Source organism: Acomys minous, assembly GCF_964271855.1.
Source record: "Acomys minous genome assembly, chromosome: 5".
Taxonomy (NCBI): Eukaryota; Metazoa; Chordata; class Mammalia; order Rodentia; family Muridae; genus Acomys; species Acomys minous.
Genome location: NC_140494.1, coordinates 67,710,236 through 67,729,850, shown reverse-complemented (window position 1 = coordinate 67,729,850; position 19,615 = coordinate 67,710,236). Strand labels below are relative to the sequence as shown.

The following is a 19,615-nucleotide window of genomic DNA, read 5'->3' as shown; positions in this document are numbered from 1 at the left end:
AAATAAAAAATATTTTTAAAAAGGGAGGCACTGACAAGAAATGTCCTGTATGACACTGTCACTCAGACACAACAGTACAACTTTAAAAAATTCATAATTAATACATACTGGCAACTTAAGATTCAAGAGGCTGTACTATGATGCTAAATCCTGTTATGCTAGATCCTTGTAAGAAAAAAAAAATTTTAATAAAAAAGATAGGCTGAAGAGATGGCTCAGCAGTTAAAAGCACATCTGCTCTTCCACAGATCCTGAGTTCAATTCCCAGCAACCCCAGGATAGTTCACAACCATCTATACTATGATCTGATGCCCTCTTCTAGCATGTAGGTGTATATGCAGATACAGCATACATATACATAAAATAAATCATTAAAAAATTAAAAAGACTAACAAATAGGGGGAAATGTTCAGGTATATTGAATGAACTACATTCTTAAAAATCAAATTGCCAAAGAAATTCTCTACAGTTTGGGAAACAAGTCAGCAGATGTGTGCTTTAAGCAAAAATAAGCAGATACATGACATTTGATTCTAGAGAACCTCATAATTACATGTTAGTACTTCCAGATAAAATGATGGGAGAAAAGCCTGGGGAAAAAAAATAAGAGAATTTCATGCAACTGATTTTCTTGAACAGAAAGGCTCATTTAATAGCCTTTAAGATAGGGGAAGAAGATAAGTTTACTCAAGATCTTTGCAAAATCTTTGCAAAAATTGGACAGGGAAAGAAGTTTGCAAATAGGAGTGAATTCACAGACAGGGTATGCAGGTAACCCATTGTGTGAAATGAAAGAACATTAAGATGTCGTAAAAATATATGTTTAAGCATAGTCACATTGCCATAAAGCTACAATATATGAAACTCTAGAGTCTACCAAAATGTCACAGTCTTTACCTCTAAAGGTATACTCTAGAGACTCTCCTGTATTATTGAAATTTTCTTATGAAAGAATGCAACTTGTACATTATTCATAAGTACATTTTAATCTTTCCACACTTGGATTTCACATTCTGTATGTTAATCTTAAGAAGTTTTAGGGTGGGCTGGCAAGATGTCTAAGTGGCTAAGGACACTTGCCGCCAAGCCTGACGACTTGAGTTCAATTCCCGAGACCCACATGGCAGAAGACAACATCATGAAAGGACAGAACTGACTCCTGTAAACTGTCCCCTTGAATTCTACATGGGCCCTCTTGCATGTACACATTCCTGAGTACAGCACACACATAAATAACTATAAAAACATTTTAAGCAATATCCTTACATATTGAGAAGCAGAAAATTATTTAAATGGATGAAGATAAATCTAATATAAATTGAAATCTAATATTGATTAAAAATGTTTCATGACTCAAAACAAAGACACTCAGTTTTTTTTCAAGTAACTATGAAAATATATATATTAAAAACACAAATATTTACCCCATATTTTTCAGCTACAATATCTTCATAATTTCTATTTTCTTTTTTAGCTCGTTCCTTCATTCTTTGACAAGACTTTCTTAGCCAGCTTAATCCACCATCCTCTACTCCTGCAGCTAAATTCCAAAAATAAGCATTAGTTATATTTCTTAGGTGGTTATTATGCAATTAATATTTACTTCTAAGGTATAAAATTAAGTACTTTCCTTGAATGTTTAACAGTATAACCACAATTAAAATTCATCATATATTTAAATGCCTACTTATGAAAGCTACAAAGGCTTGATGAAGAAAAGAGAAACAAAAATACCTATAAGCATATACCAATTTAAGAGAACAAGCATAAAACTATATAATATAAGAAAGTTACAGAAAGATCAAAGAAGTTAAGGATCATTTGTCTGTTTATTGAGACAGGGTTTTATGCAGCCCTGGATAGGCAGGAACTTACTATGTAGACCAAACTAGCTTTGAACTCAACAGAGGTTTGCCTGACTCTGCCTCCTAAACCCTAGAGTTAAAAGTATGTGCTACTATGCTCAGTTTAAGCACTATTGCTAACTAGAAGGTCAGAGAAAATTCCATAGGATGAGCTCAAGAAAATGAGTTGGATTTGTTTTAAAATATATATGGGGATTATCACTCCCAGAAATAAGGAATGAATATACACACAGGAGAGAGATAGGAGAGAATCACACAAAGTATAAATAAGGAAGTTACAGAAAATAATGTTGTTAAGTTAAAAGTTAAACCTAAGTTGTGATTAGAAACTATAAACTAACTTTCTCACTCTCTCTCACTCTCTCTCTCTCTCTCTCTCTCTCTCTCTCATTATATTTTTAATCTATACAAAAAATTTAATTGATTACTTAAATTAAAATGTTGTTCCAGAGTTTCTTGATCCAATGAAGACTGCTTTCAGATCCCTCCAGCTTTAAAGCTAAGAAAGATACACAAGCTCTTGAAGACATGCATAAAAATTTTCATATCAGAACAGCCTATACCAGCTCAAACATGGAAATGTACATGACCAGAGAGGGACATGAGGATCATGGTCCATTCGTAAATGGAGTATAAATAACCTGAAGCTACTTACCACACTATGGAAGAATTTTAAATGTGGATAAAAAAAAATTAAAGAGGCAAAGAGTATAACTCATCTTTTGTCAGAAAACAGGATAGTGACAGAGTTACTAGGAGGGGACAAAAACATTTCTGGAGTGTTAAAACTGTTGCTTCTCCAACTATGTGCTGATATTCCATGACACTCTGTGACAATCTTCATTCTGCTTTGCATCTGTAGTTCACTTACTTTTCAATGTGTGTTAGGCTTTGAAAAAAGGCTTAAGGAGGGCTGGAGAGATAGCTCAGAGGTGAAGAGCATGTGCTGATCTAACAGATGACAAATTTATCTCTGAAGACAAATTCATAAAAAAACAAACAATAAATTGAGCATCAGGAATGCTACTACTAAATAGTTGTTAACATCAAAAAAACAAGTCATTCATTTATTTGAACCTTTGCATCTTTGTGTTAAATAAAGCAGCAAATTAAAGCCACCTGTAAATGTCTTTTTTTTTAAAGATGTATTTATTTATTATGTATACAATGTTTTGCCTGAATGTACATCGGCAAACCAGAAGAGAGCACCAGATTTCATTATAGATGGTTGTGAGCTACCATGTGGTTGTTGGGAATTGAACTCAGGACCTTTGGAAGAGCAAGCAGTGCTCTTAACCTATGAGCCATCTCTCCAGTCCTGTAAAGGTCTTTTAAACATAAAGACTGTAACAGAAAGTCCAAGAAAAAGGAGGAGAAGGAGGAAAAAGAGGAGAAAAAAAAAATTAAAAAAAAAGCTCACTGAAAAAGCCCTTAAACCAGTGTTGACTAAGAACATGATTAAAAAAAAAAAAAACCACACCAAAAAACAAAAAAACCCTCAAGTCTTCTCAGAGACCTGAAGTAATGAACACTTCTCTAGGAATCTGAGACCTCACCCCAACTACTCATATGATTAGAAACAAATGGCTCAGATGTCTGAGCTATATAATTAGGACAGTAAAACCCACTTCCTTACATGACTGTTGTGACCATAGGCTGATATATGAATGTGCCCAGTACAATAAGTTATATAAATATTCTCATTACTCAAATAAAAATTAAAATAACATTGTATGGCCTATGAAGCTTTTATTCTGAGAATAAAGTTTTATTCTGAGAATAAAACTAAGATTAATAAAGTAATTTTTAAAAATATGGTATGCTAATCATTTCACAAACTGTTAATAAAACCTTTTCAACATATATGACCAGTAAGTACTGGATGTTGTCATCAATAAGGAGGGTTATAGATTCCAGACACCATACTAGAAAATTTCTTCAGTCCTCACAATAACTCGTAAAATAGGCACTGTCAGTATTCTCTATCACATCCCAATAAATTTGGCTCAGAAAGGTCAAAACACATTCCCAATGTCACAAAGCTATTAAATGGATATATTCAAATTCAAATTCCAAAAAGAGTTGACTCCAAAATTTGAATCTTTCACACCAATGTGTCCCCTCAAGTACTTAATGCTAACATGCCCTTAACACTCACACGTTACTAACAGTTCCAGTCCTAACATATTCTAAACAAAAATGATCATATATCTGCAAGTGCAGTAAAATGTACAATAAACTTTATAAAACTTAATTTCAACTCTGGAATCTGAGCCTGTAAAAACAGAATGCTTTTGCCACTTTCTTTCTAAGAAAATACATGGGAAACAGTAGTGAAAGCATGAAACGGAAAAAGTGTTTTCTCTTAGATTCTTCAATTCTACTCTTTCTGAAAGCCAAGACACTAGCCAAGGCTCAACTCCAGGTCTCTCACATGCAGTGACCTTCAGAACCTGCTGAATACCAAATCCAAAAGCTTAGTGTCAATTCTGGGCTCTACTGAAACATGACCTCATTTTAATCTATGACTTTGAGAAATTTAAAAAAAAAATCATAACCGACATGGTCAAAGTAAGATAACTCATTGTTCCCTCTTAACTTTCTAGAAAGATGTATTTCAAAGACAGCTGTATATGACTAACATTACTAGTACTTACTTAACCCAGTAGACATTTCTGCCCATGATAAAAACAAAATACCCTGCAGTAGCTAATAACATAGTAGAAGAATTCTAAAGATGTCTATGAGATGAATTCAGTGGCTTCATGCTTACACACAATAAAGAACTTAAGAAGCAGCCAAATAGAAATGAATTATAAATAAAAATCAAGAAAGTATATTACAGATAGATAACTACAAAAAAAAGATAACATTATTTATAATATTTTGTTCATCTGGCTAAACTGTACTAAAACTTATCGCTGAATTAGCAATGTAATGTACTGAGTACTATGTATTCTTCTTAATTGTAAAGTATGTCTATGTGATACTCAAATATTTTATCTCCATCTATAGAAAATAATAGCACTCTACTAAGAACAACACAAACTTTATGAATTCTGACACATGAAGAATTTCTAAAAGCAGTAAGATTGCATGTTTAATGCTTATACATTATTTACATAAATTTCACACTAAATATATTTTATACATTGCTATAATATTTATCAAATCAAATGTAACATAAGGCTTCACATAAATATGCTTTGTCTTACCTCATTTAAAATAGAAACTCACGACTCATAGTTGCACACAAAACAGTATGTATTTAGTCATCTTGCTTCCAAATACATACTTTCCAAATATTAAAGATTTATATAAACTTCAAAAGACTATATGTTTCATAAATATTCTGTTATAAATAAAACTGAAGTCATTCTCTTAGAATCTGTTGCGGTGACCTACAACCATACATATTGTATCAAATGGCTACCTAACTGTATTCTCAATTGTTAATTGCTATGCTGCCAGAGTCAAGTGCTAGCAGGATATTTGGTGTAGTCATTTCCATGCCCCATTTTACCTGCTTTCTATATGTAAATGTCACTTCCCCACTGGCCTAAAAAAAAGAACTCTTTGAGATTAGCATGTTAAAAAGCAAGACGCTATAGGGGAGGTCACAGAGGGTCACACTGCCCCCAATCTGGCCCACAGAGGGTCATACTGCCCCCAATCTGGCCAAAAGGCAACACTAAGGGTAGTCCTGCTGTAAACTTTGGAACCTCTCATACCATGCTAATAGATTTTTAATATGAGAAAAGAATGCAGAGTATGATAAATAAAGGAATAGGAGCTAGAGCTGGGGCGGGCATCCTAGAAGCATGGGCAAGGCTGGAACTGGGAGAGAGAGAGAGGAACTGTAGCAGGGATGCAATGGCAGGGTCCAATTAGATGGGCTAGCTGCAGCACTGGCCAGCCAAAAGGCTAACAGATGTCTCCATGTTGTTGAGGGATGGTTTTGTACACTGTGTATTCAGATGCTGATTTCTGTGCCCAAAAATCTGGTTGCAGTCCAGACATGGGTACTGCCATTATTGAAAAAAACCTCCTGTCTCAATGTCTTGTCCATCATCTCTGATTGGTTAATAAAGAGGTGAACAGCCATTATCTGGGCAGGAGAGTTAGGGTGGGACTTGCAACCCCAAGAGAAGCATCCCAAGTGGAAAAGAGTAGAAAGGCGAGAAGGTCACTATGAAAAGGTTGCCATGAGGACAAAGATGGAGCAGGAAGAGCCAGGGAGAAATTAAGTTGGCAGGTAACGGGGCACGTGGCTGGGAAGTAGCCAGGCTGGCATATCTGGCTAAGAATAGCTGAAAATCTGCATTAAACCTTATTAACAAATTTAATAGTTCTCTTTGTCATTATTTGGGAGCTAGATTAGGCATAGGGAAACCCATACATTATTTCTACACTGTGTCTTTATTATTCATCCCCAAGCATGATCCCCAAGAGCCCCTGTAATAGAAATACTAAACTACAAGAATTTGTATGATTTTATTTCTATATATTAACTGTATAAAAGTGGGTTTCACTATGACATTTTCAAACATGTATATAACATACTTTAATCATTTTTACCTGTCTCATTACTAGAAACTGAGAAATGCTTACAAGTCCACAAAAATATAGAGATACCTTTAGTAACTGGTGGTATACAATTTTCTGATGGGAGACCTGTTCCACCATCCTTCCAGTATGGATTCAATTCTCTTTCTAGCAGTTTGGACTAGAACAAAGCATTTTGGAAGGTTAGAATATAAAAGTGAATCCACCATGGAAATGATTACTAAATAATTTGAGGTAATTAACTGTCAGATATATATGCCTAAACAAATCATTTAAAATTCTTAAGACAAGTTATGTAACGTGTAGGTAACAATGTCTAACTCATGTTTATGTGTCTTTCTTCAACACCTACATGTCTCAGAACCTTCAAGTCTAACTCAGACTTAGACAAGACATTCCAAAAGTCTTGTCCTTTGATGCTCTATATGGGTAGCACCTTGATTACAAACCAACACAATTACCATACTTACATTTAAAATTAGACTGGAAGAAAAAAACAATACTGATCACAGAACTCTCAAAATCACTGGCTGTATTTTTCACTTGTTAATCTCTATTACATTCAAGATAAATTATAAAGATAAATTCTGAAAGCCACAAGCTGTACTTTTCTACACTTTGTAGGTTCATGTGTTTAACTCTGATTTAAATCCCATCTGTTTCGGTCTCTAGGTATTTCTCATTGCTTTCTTGACATCATAGTGAAACACTAACATAAACATGCTTGTTTAATATTTTCTATGGAGTTTTATGTGTCCTTGAAAGCATTCTTAGGATGACTATACTTTTATACACACCGAAGACTCAGTTGATTTTTCAACTGTAATTCATGAGAATCTTGACTACTTAACTGTTACCTACATTCACCTAGGTTTATACATCGAGTATACGTCTTTTTAAAATTTTATTTTATGTGCCTATGTCTAAGTGTGCATGTGAACATGGGTACAGGCGCCATACACCACCCTCTGTGGGTTCTGAATTGAACTTGGGTTCTCTGAAAGAGCAGGACGTGATCTTAACCACTGAGCCTATGGTTATCTCCAGCCTGAATTTAGTATATACGTTTATAAAAATTAGAGCCATTTTTATGTGTATTTATATGCATCATCTGCCTGCATGTATGGCTGTGCACCACATGTATGTAGTACCCACAGAGGCCAATGGAGGACTTCAAAATCCTTAGAACTGTTGTTGCAGATAGTTGTCAGCTGCCACGTGGGTGCTAGAAGCCCAATTTGAGTCCTCTGGAACAACATCAAGTATTCTTAACTGCTGAACTATCTCTCAACCCTTAGTATACTTTAAACAGCTTTGCTACAAAAAAATTATTTTTAAAATATTTGTTTTACATTTCTTAGTTCTCGTTATCAAACACCAGTAAAAAAGTATTTTACAAATTAACTGGCATTACAAATGAGGTTTTTACATAAAAAACAACTTATTAATCTATTCAAGGTAAATTTAAAGTATTGAAACTGTTTTCTTACCTGCTCTAGCGCTTGGGCTTTCTCCTTCTCTATTTTCCTTAGAGTTTCCTTTTCAGCTTTGAGTGATGATGAGGATACAGTTTTAACAGACAGAAAATCAACAGTCATCCACTCATCCCGCTGTTTAAAAAAATAAAGCCATTTCAATCTGCACTTAAGAGCTTCTTAATATCAGAGACTGCAGGCACAAGGCAGGAGCAAATGCTGCATGGCTAACCACTATCAAGAAGTTCCTCATTTTTGCTGCACCTTATTCTCTCCCTTTTAAGACTGTGAAAAAGTACTCACAGTTCAAATTTGTCTTAAAAAGTAAACAAAATAACAAATATAAAAGGCAGCTAACATAGGGTCTGGTGCAAACAATCAAACACCAGCTCTTGCTCACCCTTCTTCCTTTATCTGTGGCTAAGAGGGTAAATTATATTCTTTTTTAGGTATATGAACCAGAACTCAAAATTTACTTTGCTATTCAACTATAGGTACTGATGAACAAATTAAGATACAAGAGGAAGAGAAAGAAAAGCTGCAACTGAACTAGACACATACAGGAGGGTCAGACAAGGGAATAGTATTAGGTAAATCCCTCAAAAGAGAAAAATGCTGCAGCAAAGATGAGCATCCGCCTTCCATGGTAGGAGGAGAAGGCCTGCCAGAACACCAACTATTAGCATTTCTGTGGAAAGGGTGTATGAATTACTGCCAATGCCTAGTTCTTCTGACGAAGAAGTTATAATCATCAGTTTAACATCCATCTCTTCTTAGGAGCTTTCAATTCTCTCTGAGACCAGGTAGGTGCTCACCTGTATAACATGGCTGTCACATTCTTTTTCTGGCTTTTTGTCTTTCACTTTCCAGGTCTTTTCTTTGTCAGGTGTCTGGGAGGGAACAGCCTCAACCCACACGTCTTCAGAGCTCTAAGAATATTTAGCATATATATATGACATTCACAAATTTGCATATGTATATACCTACATTATTAAATGGAAATAATTCAGCTTTTTTTTTAAAGTAATTTATATATTAAGTATAGAATGTTCTGCCTGCATGTACACCTGCATGCCAGAAGAGAGCAACAGATATCATTATAGGTGGTTGTGAGCCACCATGTAGTTGCTGGAAATTCAACTCAGAACCTTTGGAAGAACAGCCAGTGCTCTTAACCTCTAAGCCATCTCTCTGGCCCTAATTCAGCTTCTTAGAAGAGATCTTCTCATTGTTTTTCCCCTTTAAAAAGTAACAATGGAAAATCTCAAAATATAACATGAAAATCCTACTTGGTTTGAGCCCAAAAGACATAGCAAAACTTACTCTTCCTCTCATGAGTTATATCAAAAATAAACCATAAGAAAGGAAAGCACCAGATAGGCTCACTTTCTACCAACATTCTGACGCACTCGCAAATTTGCTTCAATAGCACTAAGAAAATAACACCCATGTAAAAGAATTTGCTGTTTCCTCAAGTACTAAATTTGGGGGATTCTCCTAGATCTAAAATTGCAGAGACCTCTAGTTAATTCTAGGCTGGTGAAACATTAAATGTCACATTATCAGAGAAACTATGATACTGTCACAGTCCCTTATGTTCCACACTATTCCAAACTTGGGAGTTTTTTGTAAACAAATATATCAACCTCCTCTCAATGTCAGCAGCATAATCAGTATCGTCATACCAATTACCATCCTGAGTCTTAAAACTAATTTGTGATGTATAACTTTTTTTAATAGTTGAAAAAGGTTTCCTAATATTAAGTAATTTCCCCACATAACTTAATTTCTACCTGTGAGAATCAGTATAGAAATGTAGTTCTGTCAGGCTCTAAAATATATTCGTCAGAGCTATTGAATACTTAAGATCCTAAGATTTATCTGTGCAAAATACCATCTAGTGTACAGTTGGGAAACATGGAGGCCAGTGGGGTCATATAAGCAAATATAAAAGCAAACCACAGAATCTAAATTCCTTAAGACATGAATACTGTGTGTGTCTGTGCGCGCGTGTATGTACGTGTGCGCATGTCATGTTATATGTGTGATGCCTGTTGCATGTGTGTGTGCACAAGGGAACACATGCACATAGGCCTGTATGTGTGTGTGTGTGCATGTCATGTCACATGTGTGATACCTGTTGCATGTGTGTGTGCACAAGGGAGCACATGCACACAAACCTGTATGTATGTGTGTGCACATGTCATGTCACATGTGTGATGCCTGTAGCATGTGTGTGTGCACAAGGGAGCACATGCACATAGGCCTATGTGTGTGTGTGTGTGTGTGTGCGCGCGTCATGTCACATGTGTGACCCTATAGCATGTGTGTGTGCACAAGGGAACACATGCACATAGGCCTGTATGTAGAGGCTAGTAGAAGAACACATTAGGTTGTCCTGCTCTACCACTCCCCACCTTATTTCCTTTGTAAGACTCTTTGACTGAACATGGATGAGGAAGCCACCAGACCTGAGAAAACCTATTTGCTTTAACATACTGCTTGAGTTTTAGGCATGTGCAGCCACACTCTGCTTTTTACATGGGTGTTAGTATTTGAGACTACTGTATACTTATAGCAAATACTCTTACCAACTGAAGCAAGTCCCTGTAAGAAACTGATGTTCTTCTACTTCATAAAATCCTTCAAAACTTCCTAAAGATTTTTAAAAGATTTATTTGGTGGGGGGGGGGGGGGTTGGCGTGGGTGCAGAACACTGTTTATATGTCCTGGAGCTGAAGCTAAAGTTGGCGATTGTGAACCATCCAGTGTGGATGCTAAGAATGATGGGGCTTCAGTCCTCTGAGAAGAGCAGCATATGCTCTTAACTACTGAGCTATCTCTCTATCCCATGAAGATACAAGTATGTCTGTCAAGTGATATAATCAACATTTAAAATATATTTATGCTCTGCCATATCAACTACCAACTGTTTCCCAAGGCAAAGCAGAGTCTACTAATTCATTCATTTATGCCTTAATTGGGATTTAAATGCCTGAATTTATTTATATTTATTTACATACATATTTTTTACAAATAATCATTATATATTTATATATATTTCTAGTCTAACTCAAGTTTATATTGTCAAATCAATTAGTGCCTCAGTCATAATTCTTGATATCATGCACTAAAATGGGAATTTATAGCCTGAAACAATTAGTAATTTCTTTAGAAAACTGCCAATTTGCTACAAGAAAGTAAAATAATGAAATTTGGGTTCAAGGGTCCTGTCACAGGAATTCTAGTGAGGAATTTCTCTGGCTTAGTATGCTGACTACTTGCCACTGGGCACTCCATCACCACAGTACCAACCCAGACAAAAGCAATCACCTCCTGCAAACTTGAGTTAACTAGATACTATTGAAACCAGAACTCACCTTACTGATCCTTAGTTGGTTTAAGTAGTAAATTCTATGACCACAGAAGCCACAATCACCTTTTCCTTCCTCTAATATTCAGACTCCTGGTATCTTCTTCACACACTCCTGGAGCTTCCTATCAACTAACATTTCCTATACTCTCAACAAATGATCTCTATTCTTACTTTACCAAGAACAGGCCACTTTCACTTCCTACCTATTCGCCGCAACCCCCTGGAAAATTACTTACAGTTATGCTTGGCCTAACTTCCTGTCAAACTCCTCCTACTGCAGGTAGGTCCACCTCCAAGTATTTTGGTCTCTCTCCTGCCACCGTACTCTCTTTCTGACTTGCTTCAAAGGACAGGCCCTGATGGCCTAGAGATCTGTATGCTAAAAACATTTCATATCCTTTTTTGAGGGCAAGGAGGACATTTCTGTCCTTAGGTATCTCTGCAGGACTACTTTTCTTAGATAATATTTCTGAAAGAATAATTGCACAGTCAAACATTTATCTATATTCTTAACACTAGTGACAACTCTTCAAAATTCATCAATGGGTTTTATGTTTCCAAACACAACAAAGTATTCCAGTCTTTAGCTCCAGAACCTCAACTCTGTTGATAACTCATGTTCAAGATTTTAAAGCTATTCTCCAGTCCAACCCTCAGTGCTTATTATGCATTTCCTTCCTGCACTCTCTCTTCTTTACTATGTTTTTAAATTTTTAAATTTAAATAATTTATTCAGATTGCATCCTGCTTTTATCTTCCCGTTTCCCCCTCCCTCCCTCTTTCACTCTATTTCCCTCCCCTAGGCCTGCGACAGAAGGGGACTTCCTCCCCCACCATATGATCACAGCCTATCAGGTCTCATCAAGATAGCCTGCTTCCCCTTCCTGAGTGCCATCAGGCCTCCCCACCAAGGGGCAGTGGTCAAATAGGGGGCACCAGGGTTCAATGTCAGGGTCAATCCCTGCTCTCCATACAACTGTGCTGTGTTTTTGAATACTCACGTTGTTTGGGGTTCCATATTCTGACTACACTTTGTTTGTTTGTTTTTTCTCTACATACTCCTTCGGGATTTTTTTTTTTTTTTTTGGTCCAGCTAAAGCTTCAGTGACTTAATTACCATCTTTAATATATACTGAATTCAAGAAAATAAACCCATCATCTTCCACAAAGCCTGTTTCTCCTGCTGAATTACTAAAGTGAGTTTTCTGGTATTATCAGATCAGAAATCACAGGACCATCTTAGCCACCCATCCAAGCTGATAGTCAACTCCAAAATACAAGTCAAATATACCATGTAGCAAAGACATCCCTGCCCTGGGAGCCCACCTGCAACCCTAGCTCCCAGTTCCAGTTCTGACCATAACAGACTGGTTCAGAAGCAAGTATTGGCCAAATTCATTTCAAACTAAGTTATTTGCCAGGTATTACAAGTCAAGCCAAATGGGCTGATGTAAAACTAAGGAGAAGTGAAATGATATTGCCACAGTCCACCTTTTTATTGAAAAGTGGAGTTCATAAGAATCAAACAAACACTGCAACAGGTACGATTATAACGCACTCACAACACTAATTCCAGCTGTTATTGAGATCAAGCTACTTTCTACGCTTAAATGTCTTATGAGATGTTTGCATCTGAATATTATGTCCCTCCCACTTTTTCACATGAGCTAAATTGTTTAGTTTTTATAGCCTACTATAACCTAAACAAAGAATTTCAACCAATACATATCCGCCTTCCCATTCTTAAATCAGATCATATTGTTACCTTCCTAACTGCATAACCAGATAAAGCTCTAGAACCCCTATCTTTTCCACTCCTCTGCGTTCCCCAGTCTCTATCCACCACATATTTGGAGTGCTACAGGAAAACTTGACCTAGTACTTATCTTGCATGGCTTCCTGTCACTAAGACTTTGTACTCTGTCTGCCTTCCTGCTGACAGAACCTGATTCTGCCTGAAGAAGCAATCAACCCTAAACATTTCTAGGCCATCACTCCCTACACACAACCTCTTTCTTATTGAAAATAAGTATAAAATGTGGCTTGCTTTCTTTTATTCTGAGTCCTTGCAGACTAGAACCGGCTACCCAACACACTCTTCTTTTTGGTCCAAAACAAACTGTACTTTGAAGACTTAGATGTTAATTTCTATGAAGAAAACAGAAATATAAAAGAAAACTTGACCCCAGTTTTAAAATTCTTCTTCCTTAGTTCTGTAATAGTTTTGTTTTGTTTTGTTGCTGCTTTCCCTTATAATATTCTAACCACTTACATACAAGTGGTTTCCTCTCCTTCCCATTATGCTCTTCAATGTTGGTTTACCTGCACATTTTATTATCTTGGTGTCTCCAAGCAACAGTGATGACTAAGTGGTATCCCATTTTCTGGACCCAACAATGTAAAGAGCCAGTATTCCCCAAGGAACTCCAAGTGCTTGTCTTCTAGACATTTTTCTATCATAAGTAGTGATACTTTAGGGTCTTTTGCACCATCAGTTCCTATACTGCTCAAGTCCACTGCTCTCTACAGCTGCAGCACCCAGTCTTGATGCTCACTTACTGAGGAACTGTCAGTCGACTCACTCTGTTTTTCACATTTCTGTTTCTTGCTCTTCTTTTTCTTTTCTTTCTTCACTTTTTTTGAATGCTTGTCCTTTTTCTTCTTTTTCTTCACAGAATGTTCCTAATAATTTTGAATAAGTTTAAAGGGAATTTAATGTTACCTAACTTTAACAGGAAGACATTTTGAATAAGAAGAAAAGTCCATGCTCCAAGAAACTTCTTTCATGAAAAGAAATGAAGATTATGACTCTACTTACTTAGAGAATATGAAATTCTTTAAGGACTCTTAACACACTTTCTATAAGATAAGCACTACTAATTGTTGGGGGGATGGTCTGATGTACTTTGATGCTAATTACTGCTTGCTGTCTCTGTGACCCACCTTTCGATTAATAAAAGCCATCCCACTTGGGCAGGGCAGGGGAGATAGAGGTGTGGCTAAGAGGGAGAGAGAGGAATCCTGGGAAAAAGAAAGGAAAAGGAAGACAAGAAGTCTCGAGAGGAGGAGAAGAAGGCCGCCATGGGTTAGATGGAGGAGAAACACGTGGCGGGTGAGGATGGAGATTCGGCCCAGATGAACATTAACAAGTATTTGGGATTATGGATGGGAGGTAGCTTGATAGAAGTTATTAGAAGTAGATGGCACAGGATTGGGGCAGGGATGCCAAATCTGCCCCATTACAGGAAGTAGTTTAGAAGATTAATGTCTTCCCAGCCCTAGGTTAAGTAAGGCTATTTTAAAACATAACAAGTATTAGTGTCTTGATTGCTAGCCGGGCATACTGATAATATGGATATTTTAAAAACATAACTAATAAAGGAAGTAGCTCTGATTTCTTACCAGAAAAAAAAAAGTAAAATTTTAGTTAAATTATTTATATGTAAACAATATTATCAAATATATACAGATATATACATACAACAAGCATTCAGAAATCTCTAAAAAACAGATTTCTAATATTTTCACCAAAAATAAAGTGAGAATATTATAGACATATAACCTCAGCTAAATGTTCCTATAATGTGTACATAAATCAAAGTATTATACTGCACTCTATAAATGTAAACAATTAACATATGTCAATTTAAAATAAATAAATAAAAATAAAAAACAAAACAAAACAAAACAAAACAGTTGAGGGGCACATGCCAAAAGACAAGCTGCTAGAAACTTGTAAAAATAGAAAAGAAGGCTTAATTGAGGGAAAAAGATATGAATCTTAAAACATATACTTTCAGATGTAGAAACTTACTACAAATAGACCACCAATTTATAATTAAATCTACCAGTCAACACACATTACAAAATCTTCTCATATCATGATGAACCTGTAGTCAAGACATGTATCATGTTGTCAAATAATTTTCAATAATGCCAGCAATCTGATAGTGAAAATGTCACTGACAACCTGAGTTCAACCCCCAGAAACCACAAGGTAGGATAGAACTAACTTAGGCACATTGTCCTCTGAAACCTGCCCTGGACACACACACACACACAAACACACAGAGAGAGAGAAAGACAGAGAGAGAGAGAGAATAAATAGATGTAAAGAAAAAAACTGTTCCTCAATATTGACTTGAATAGTGTTTTTATTTGTTTGTTTGTTTGTTTGTTTGTTTTTAAAGCATAAGCCAGGTATACCAGCACATGCCTTTAATCCCAGCACCTGAATGGAAAAAGCACGCAGATCTCTGTGTATTTGAGGCCATCCTGGTCTACATAACAAGTTCCAAGACCAGCCAGGGCCACATAAAGACTCTTCCTCAAAAAAACAAAAACAAAATAAGTCATATCATCACATGAAGCACATCTGTTAATACTCACCTGTGAGAACTGTTCAATTCGTTCACTGACATCAGGCAGCATCCATTTGTCCTCACCTCGAAGCTGCTTAAGTTCTTTTTGCCTTTGTTGTTTTTCAAAACTACTCTTGGCCTACCACAAAAACACACAAAAGACAAACTGACAGTTGACAGCTGCCTTTCAAACACAAAAACAAAAACTGGTAGCACTGTCATATGAAAATTCCTAGTCAATAAATGATCTATTCTTACCAATAAATTTGTTCCTACTAGGGTAGAAATGATGTTTAAAAACTTATATGATGTTTTAGTCTATGTCTTCCTTTCTCCCTTGCAAATATGACTTGGAATCACTTCAATCTCCATCATTCCTCTGCCTAGTTCTTTATAGACTTTTCCAAAACCATGAAGCTGACTCTTTTCCTTGCCTTTAAAGTAGGCAACATTTCTAGACAGCAGGCAACAACACTCAAAGACGTTTCTTCTGCTTTGTCATCACCTCTCAAATTCCAAAGCTGAGTTTGGTCCTTATCAAACTGTATGTAGATGCCTATAAATTTTGTCACAGCTTACTAAGAATTTTCTCCAAAAACTGCTTGAAATACCATACAATAATGAAGAGCATTTACTATACCTATTTTGAGATCAGCAAATAATCACAACAGTTTAACTGTGAAAGATTAACTACTCACCTCTATCCCCCTTAAATGTAACTGAAAGCCAGGTGTGGTGGCACAAGCCTTTAATTCCAGCACTTGGGAGGCAGAGGCAGGTGGATTTCCTTGAGTTCCAAGTGTGTCCAGGACAGCCAGGTCTTTTACACAGAGAAACCCTGTCTCTTTTGAAAAAAAAACAAAACAAACAAAACAAAACAGACCGAAGTCATTACTCATTTTTCTTGCCTACACTATTTCTTTTCTTCTCTTAATACACATTTAGACTTATTTAAAACTCTTTCATCTTGCCGAGCATGGTGGCATGCCTTTAATCCCAGCACTTTAGGGTAGGCAGAGGTAGTTGTATCTCTGTGAGTTCAAGGCCAGCCTAGTCTACAAAGTGAGTCCACGACATCAAGGCTGCATAGGAAAACCCTGCCTCAAAAAACAACAACAACAAAACAAAATAAAACACTACCACCAACAACAAAACTCTTTTATCTTAAAACAAAAGCCAAAAAATGAAAAAAAATCACCAAACATTCTGCTGTTACTCAAATATAAATATGCCCTGTTCACAGTCACAATAAATCATGAGTAACTGCTAAGGTATTTCAATTACTTACTTCTTCCGTTTTTATGAATTCTGTACATTTCAATATTAACAAGAATTCTGTTTACTTAAAAAAAAATGCGGGGAGACACATACTCTGAGTCCCTTAAACAGTGTTTCTTTTCTTTTCTTTTTAAAAAAGATTTATTATATATAAAATGTTCTGCTTGCATGTACACCTGCACACCAGAAGAGAGCACCAGATCTCATTATAGATGGTCATAGTGAGTCCGGGACAGCCAAGGCTACACAGAGAAACTCTGTCTCCAAAAACCAAAAATTAATTATTTGGGGCTGGAGAGATGGCTCAGCGTTAACAGCACTGGCTGCTCTTCAGAAGTCCTGAGTTCAATTCCCAGTAATCATATGGTGGCTCACAACCACCTATAAACAGTGTTTCAATCAATAAAGCCTTAGCCTAAGTCTGAAACTGAAAAGAACGGTAAGCCAGAGGAGCTGAGGAAACACCGGTGTATTCAAAGGTGTTCCACTTCCTATATAGCCAGGGCAATAACTCGGGCTTCGACATAACTCGTAAGAGTCGTCAGATGCGGTACAGTACACAGAAACTGAGCGATCCAGGCGGTGGAAATGTCAAGAATAAATGACAGCTAAGAAAACTGAAAGGGAATCAGTCATATCTCTCCGCAAAGAGAAGTAGCAAATTGGAGCCGACACTATCTGGGAAAAAGAAACTACAGACAAGGCAAGACATCGGAGTGACCAGAGGAGGGGGTTAGCTATCTCCAGGATTCTCGGGTCCTACAACTCTAAATAACTTTCTGAGGCCCTATCTAAGATTAAAAACAAAAACAAACAAACAAAAAAAACCTAAAGAATTTCAAGAGCTAAAGATAGAGTCTCTGGGAAAAGTGCTTACCTTGCGTGCAGGAAACCCTCAGTACAAGCCCCAGTTTTAAAAAGGAAAAAAAGAAAACTCTCCAAAGCGAAGGTACCTGGCGTAACACCTCGGCCCTGGCAATTCGAGTCTGTTCTTTCTGCTCTTCGATACTAGCAGCACTTTGAAATCTTCCACCGAACGCCGCCATACCGCTGTTGTCGTAAAGCGAGGAAGCCGTCAGGAAACCTGTTTACGACTGTCGTAATTTAGAAAGCAAATCCTGATATCCAAGTAGTGGCTCAGAGTAGACGGGGCGGGGCGTTGCTATGCCAACGGAGCAGGCGCAGATCAGAAGGTCTGGCACCAGGAGGTTCGGTGGATGCTTGGAAGCCTGCTGCAAAGTTTACCTTTTAAATGTACTGGATTCGCTAAGCGTCGAGTTAATATCAACATGCGTTATTTATCAGCCTGCACTATACCAACTCCTCTGTTATCAGCATAATTCTATAAATTAAGTGTAGATTATAACGTTCATGCCTGACTTCCTGTGACGGTTCACAGGAACGGATGTTGATCTGAAACTCGTAACATGAAGGAAAGGGGGAGAAAGTGCTCCTTAGATTCAGTGTATTTCCTTGATGGGTGTCTTTAAATATATTTAAAACAAGACTGAACAGATGGGTCAGTGGTTTAGAATGCTAACTCCTCTTTCAAAGGACCTAAATTCTGATCCAAGCTTTGTGCTCCATTTCCAGGAGATCCAACGCCCTCTTCTGGCATCCACAGACACTGCACCCACGTGATGCACTTAACTACAGGAAGAAAAAAACATTCATTAACAGCACACCTTTTATCCCAGCACTCGGTGGATTGCTGTGAGTTTGATACCAGCCTGTGAATCCAGGACAGCCAAGACTACACAGAGAAACCGTTGGTGTTGCACAAGCCTGTGTACAGGAAGAGTCCTTATCACCCTGAGGAAAGATGCCTTGGATGTAAAATTATCTCTCATAAAGAAAATAGTGACCTCTTCGTTATACTCATTACATTTTGCATAAATAAGTCTCTGTATCAAAAGACTAGATATTGCTTCATTTGACTGCCTCACAGGGGTGGTAATAGGAAAATTGAAATAAGCTATTTCTCTCTTCTTTTACCTCTCGGCAATTCAGCAAAATGTAAATTGCCAAACTTATAAACAAATCCCTTCTCCCCAAAACAGTGATATCATTTGATTTGATTCACTATGTTTGGGAAGCAACAGCCTGAATAGTTTGTGAATCTAAATCACTACATGGTTGTGCCTCAACAGAGTTGTTTGAAATGGCTGCTTCACTTGCTCAGCCAATACCAATGGCACATAGCACAGAGAAGGTCATACCATAAACTATTGCTTCTCTGTTAGGCAGAAGAGCTTTGAAAGTTCATTTCGTTGTTGAGGCTCAATATTCATGAGGCCCTGTGTTGAAAAGAGTCACAGGAAATAAAAATGTCAAGAAACTAAAAACTAGATTTTGATACATTCTCCCTTATCTTACCAGTTCCCTGTCCCAACATGCTGTGGTCATGAGAGACCATGCTGATATTGTTACAGCTAAGGTAGATCTGACAGTCAAGCTTGGCTGATAGTGAGAAATTGTCCATATCCTGCTGATGCCACCTGCTGCTCCTACTGTGTAGAGGATAACACAGGTAAGGCCAATGCCCTGCTAGACCTTGAGATGTCACCTGTTAGGACAGTCTAGGCACAGACATGTTGAAAAACCTACCTACTCGTGATTCCTAGAGATGAGCCATGCATAGAAGCCATCCTGTAGCTGTGCTTTCACTGCTTTTCTGGCTGAACTTTCTCCCTC

General features: G+C 37.0%; 1 protein-coding gene across 4 annotated transcripts in view; it reads right to left on the bottom strand.

Annotated features, from left to right (window-relative positions):
• The window catches only part of CWF19L2 (CWF19 like cell cycle control factor 2), a 73,771-nt gene extending 55,744 nt beyond the window's left edge, over positions 1–18,027 (bottom strand). For 3 of the 4 annotated variants that reach the window (XM_084781490.1, XM_084781489.1, XM_084781491.1), the window contains exons 1-7: positions 17,875–18,027; positions 15,672–15,782; positions 13,842–13,964; positions 8,722–8,835; positions 7,922–8,041; positions 6,501–6,591; positions 1,425–1,540 (exon numbers count right to left, since the gene is read on the bottom strand). In XM_084781490.1, coding sequence (XP_084637616.1) covers positions 1,425–1,540; positions 6,501–6,591; positions 7,922–8,041; positions 8,722–8,835; positions 13,842–13,964; positions 15,672–15,782; positions 17,875–17,967 — 768 coding nt within the window. In that variant the 5' untranslated portion in view covers positions 17,968–18,027. Of the gene's footprint in view, positions 1–1,424; positions 1,541–6,500; positions 6,592–7,921; positions 8,042–8,721; positions 8,836–13,841; positions 13,965–15,671; positions 15,783–17,798 lie in introns of all 4 variants that reach the window. The other variant, XM_084781492.1, reaches the window with a different exon arrangement.
• Positions 18,028–19,615: the final 1,588 nt, after the last annotated feature.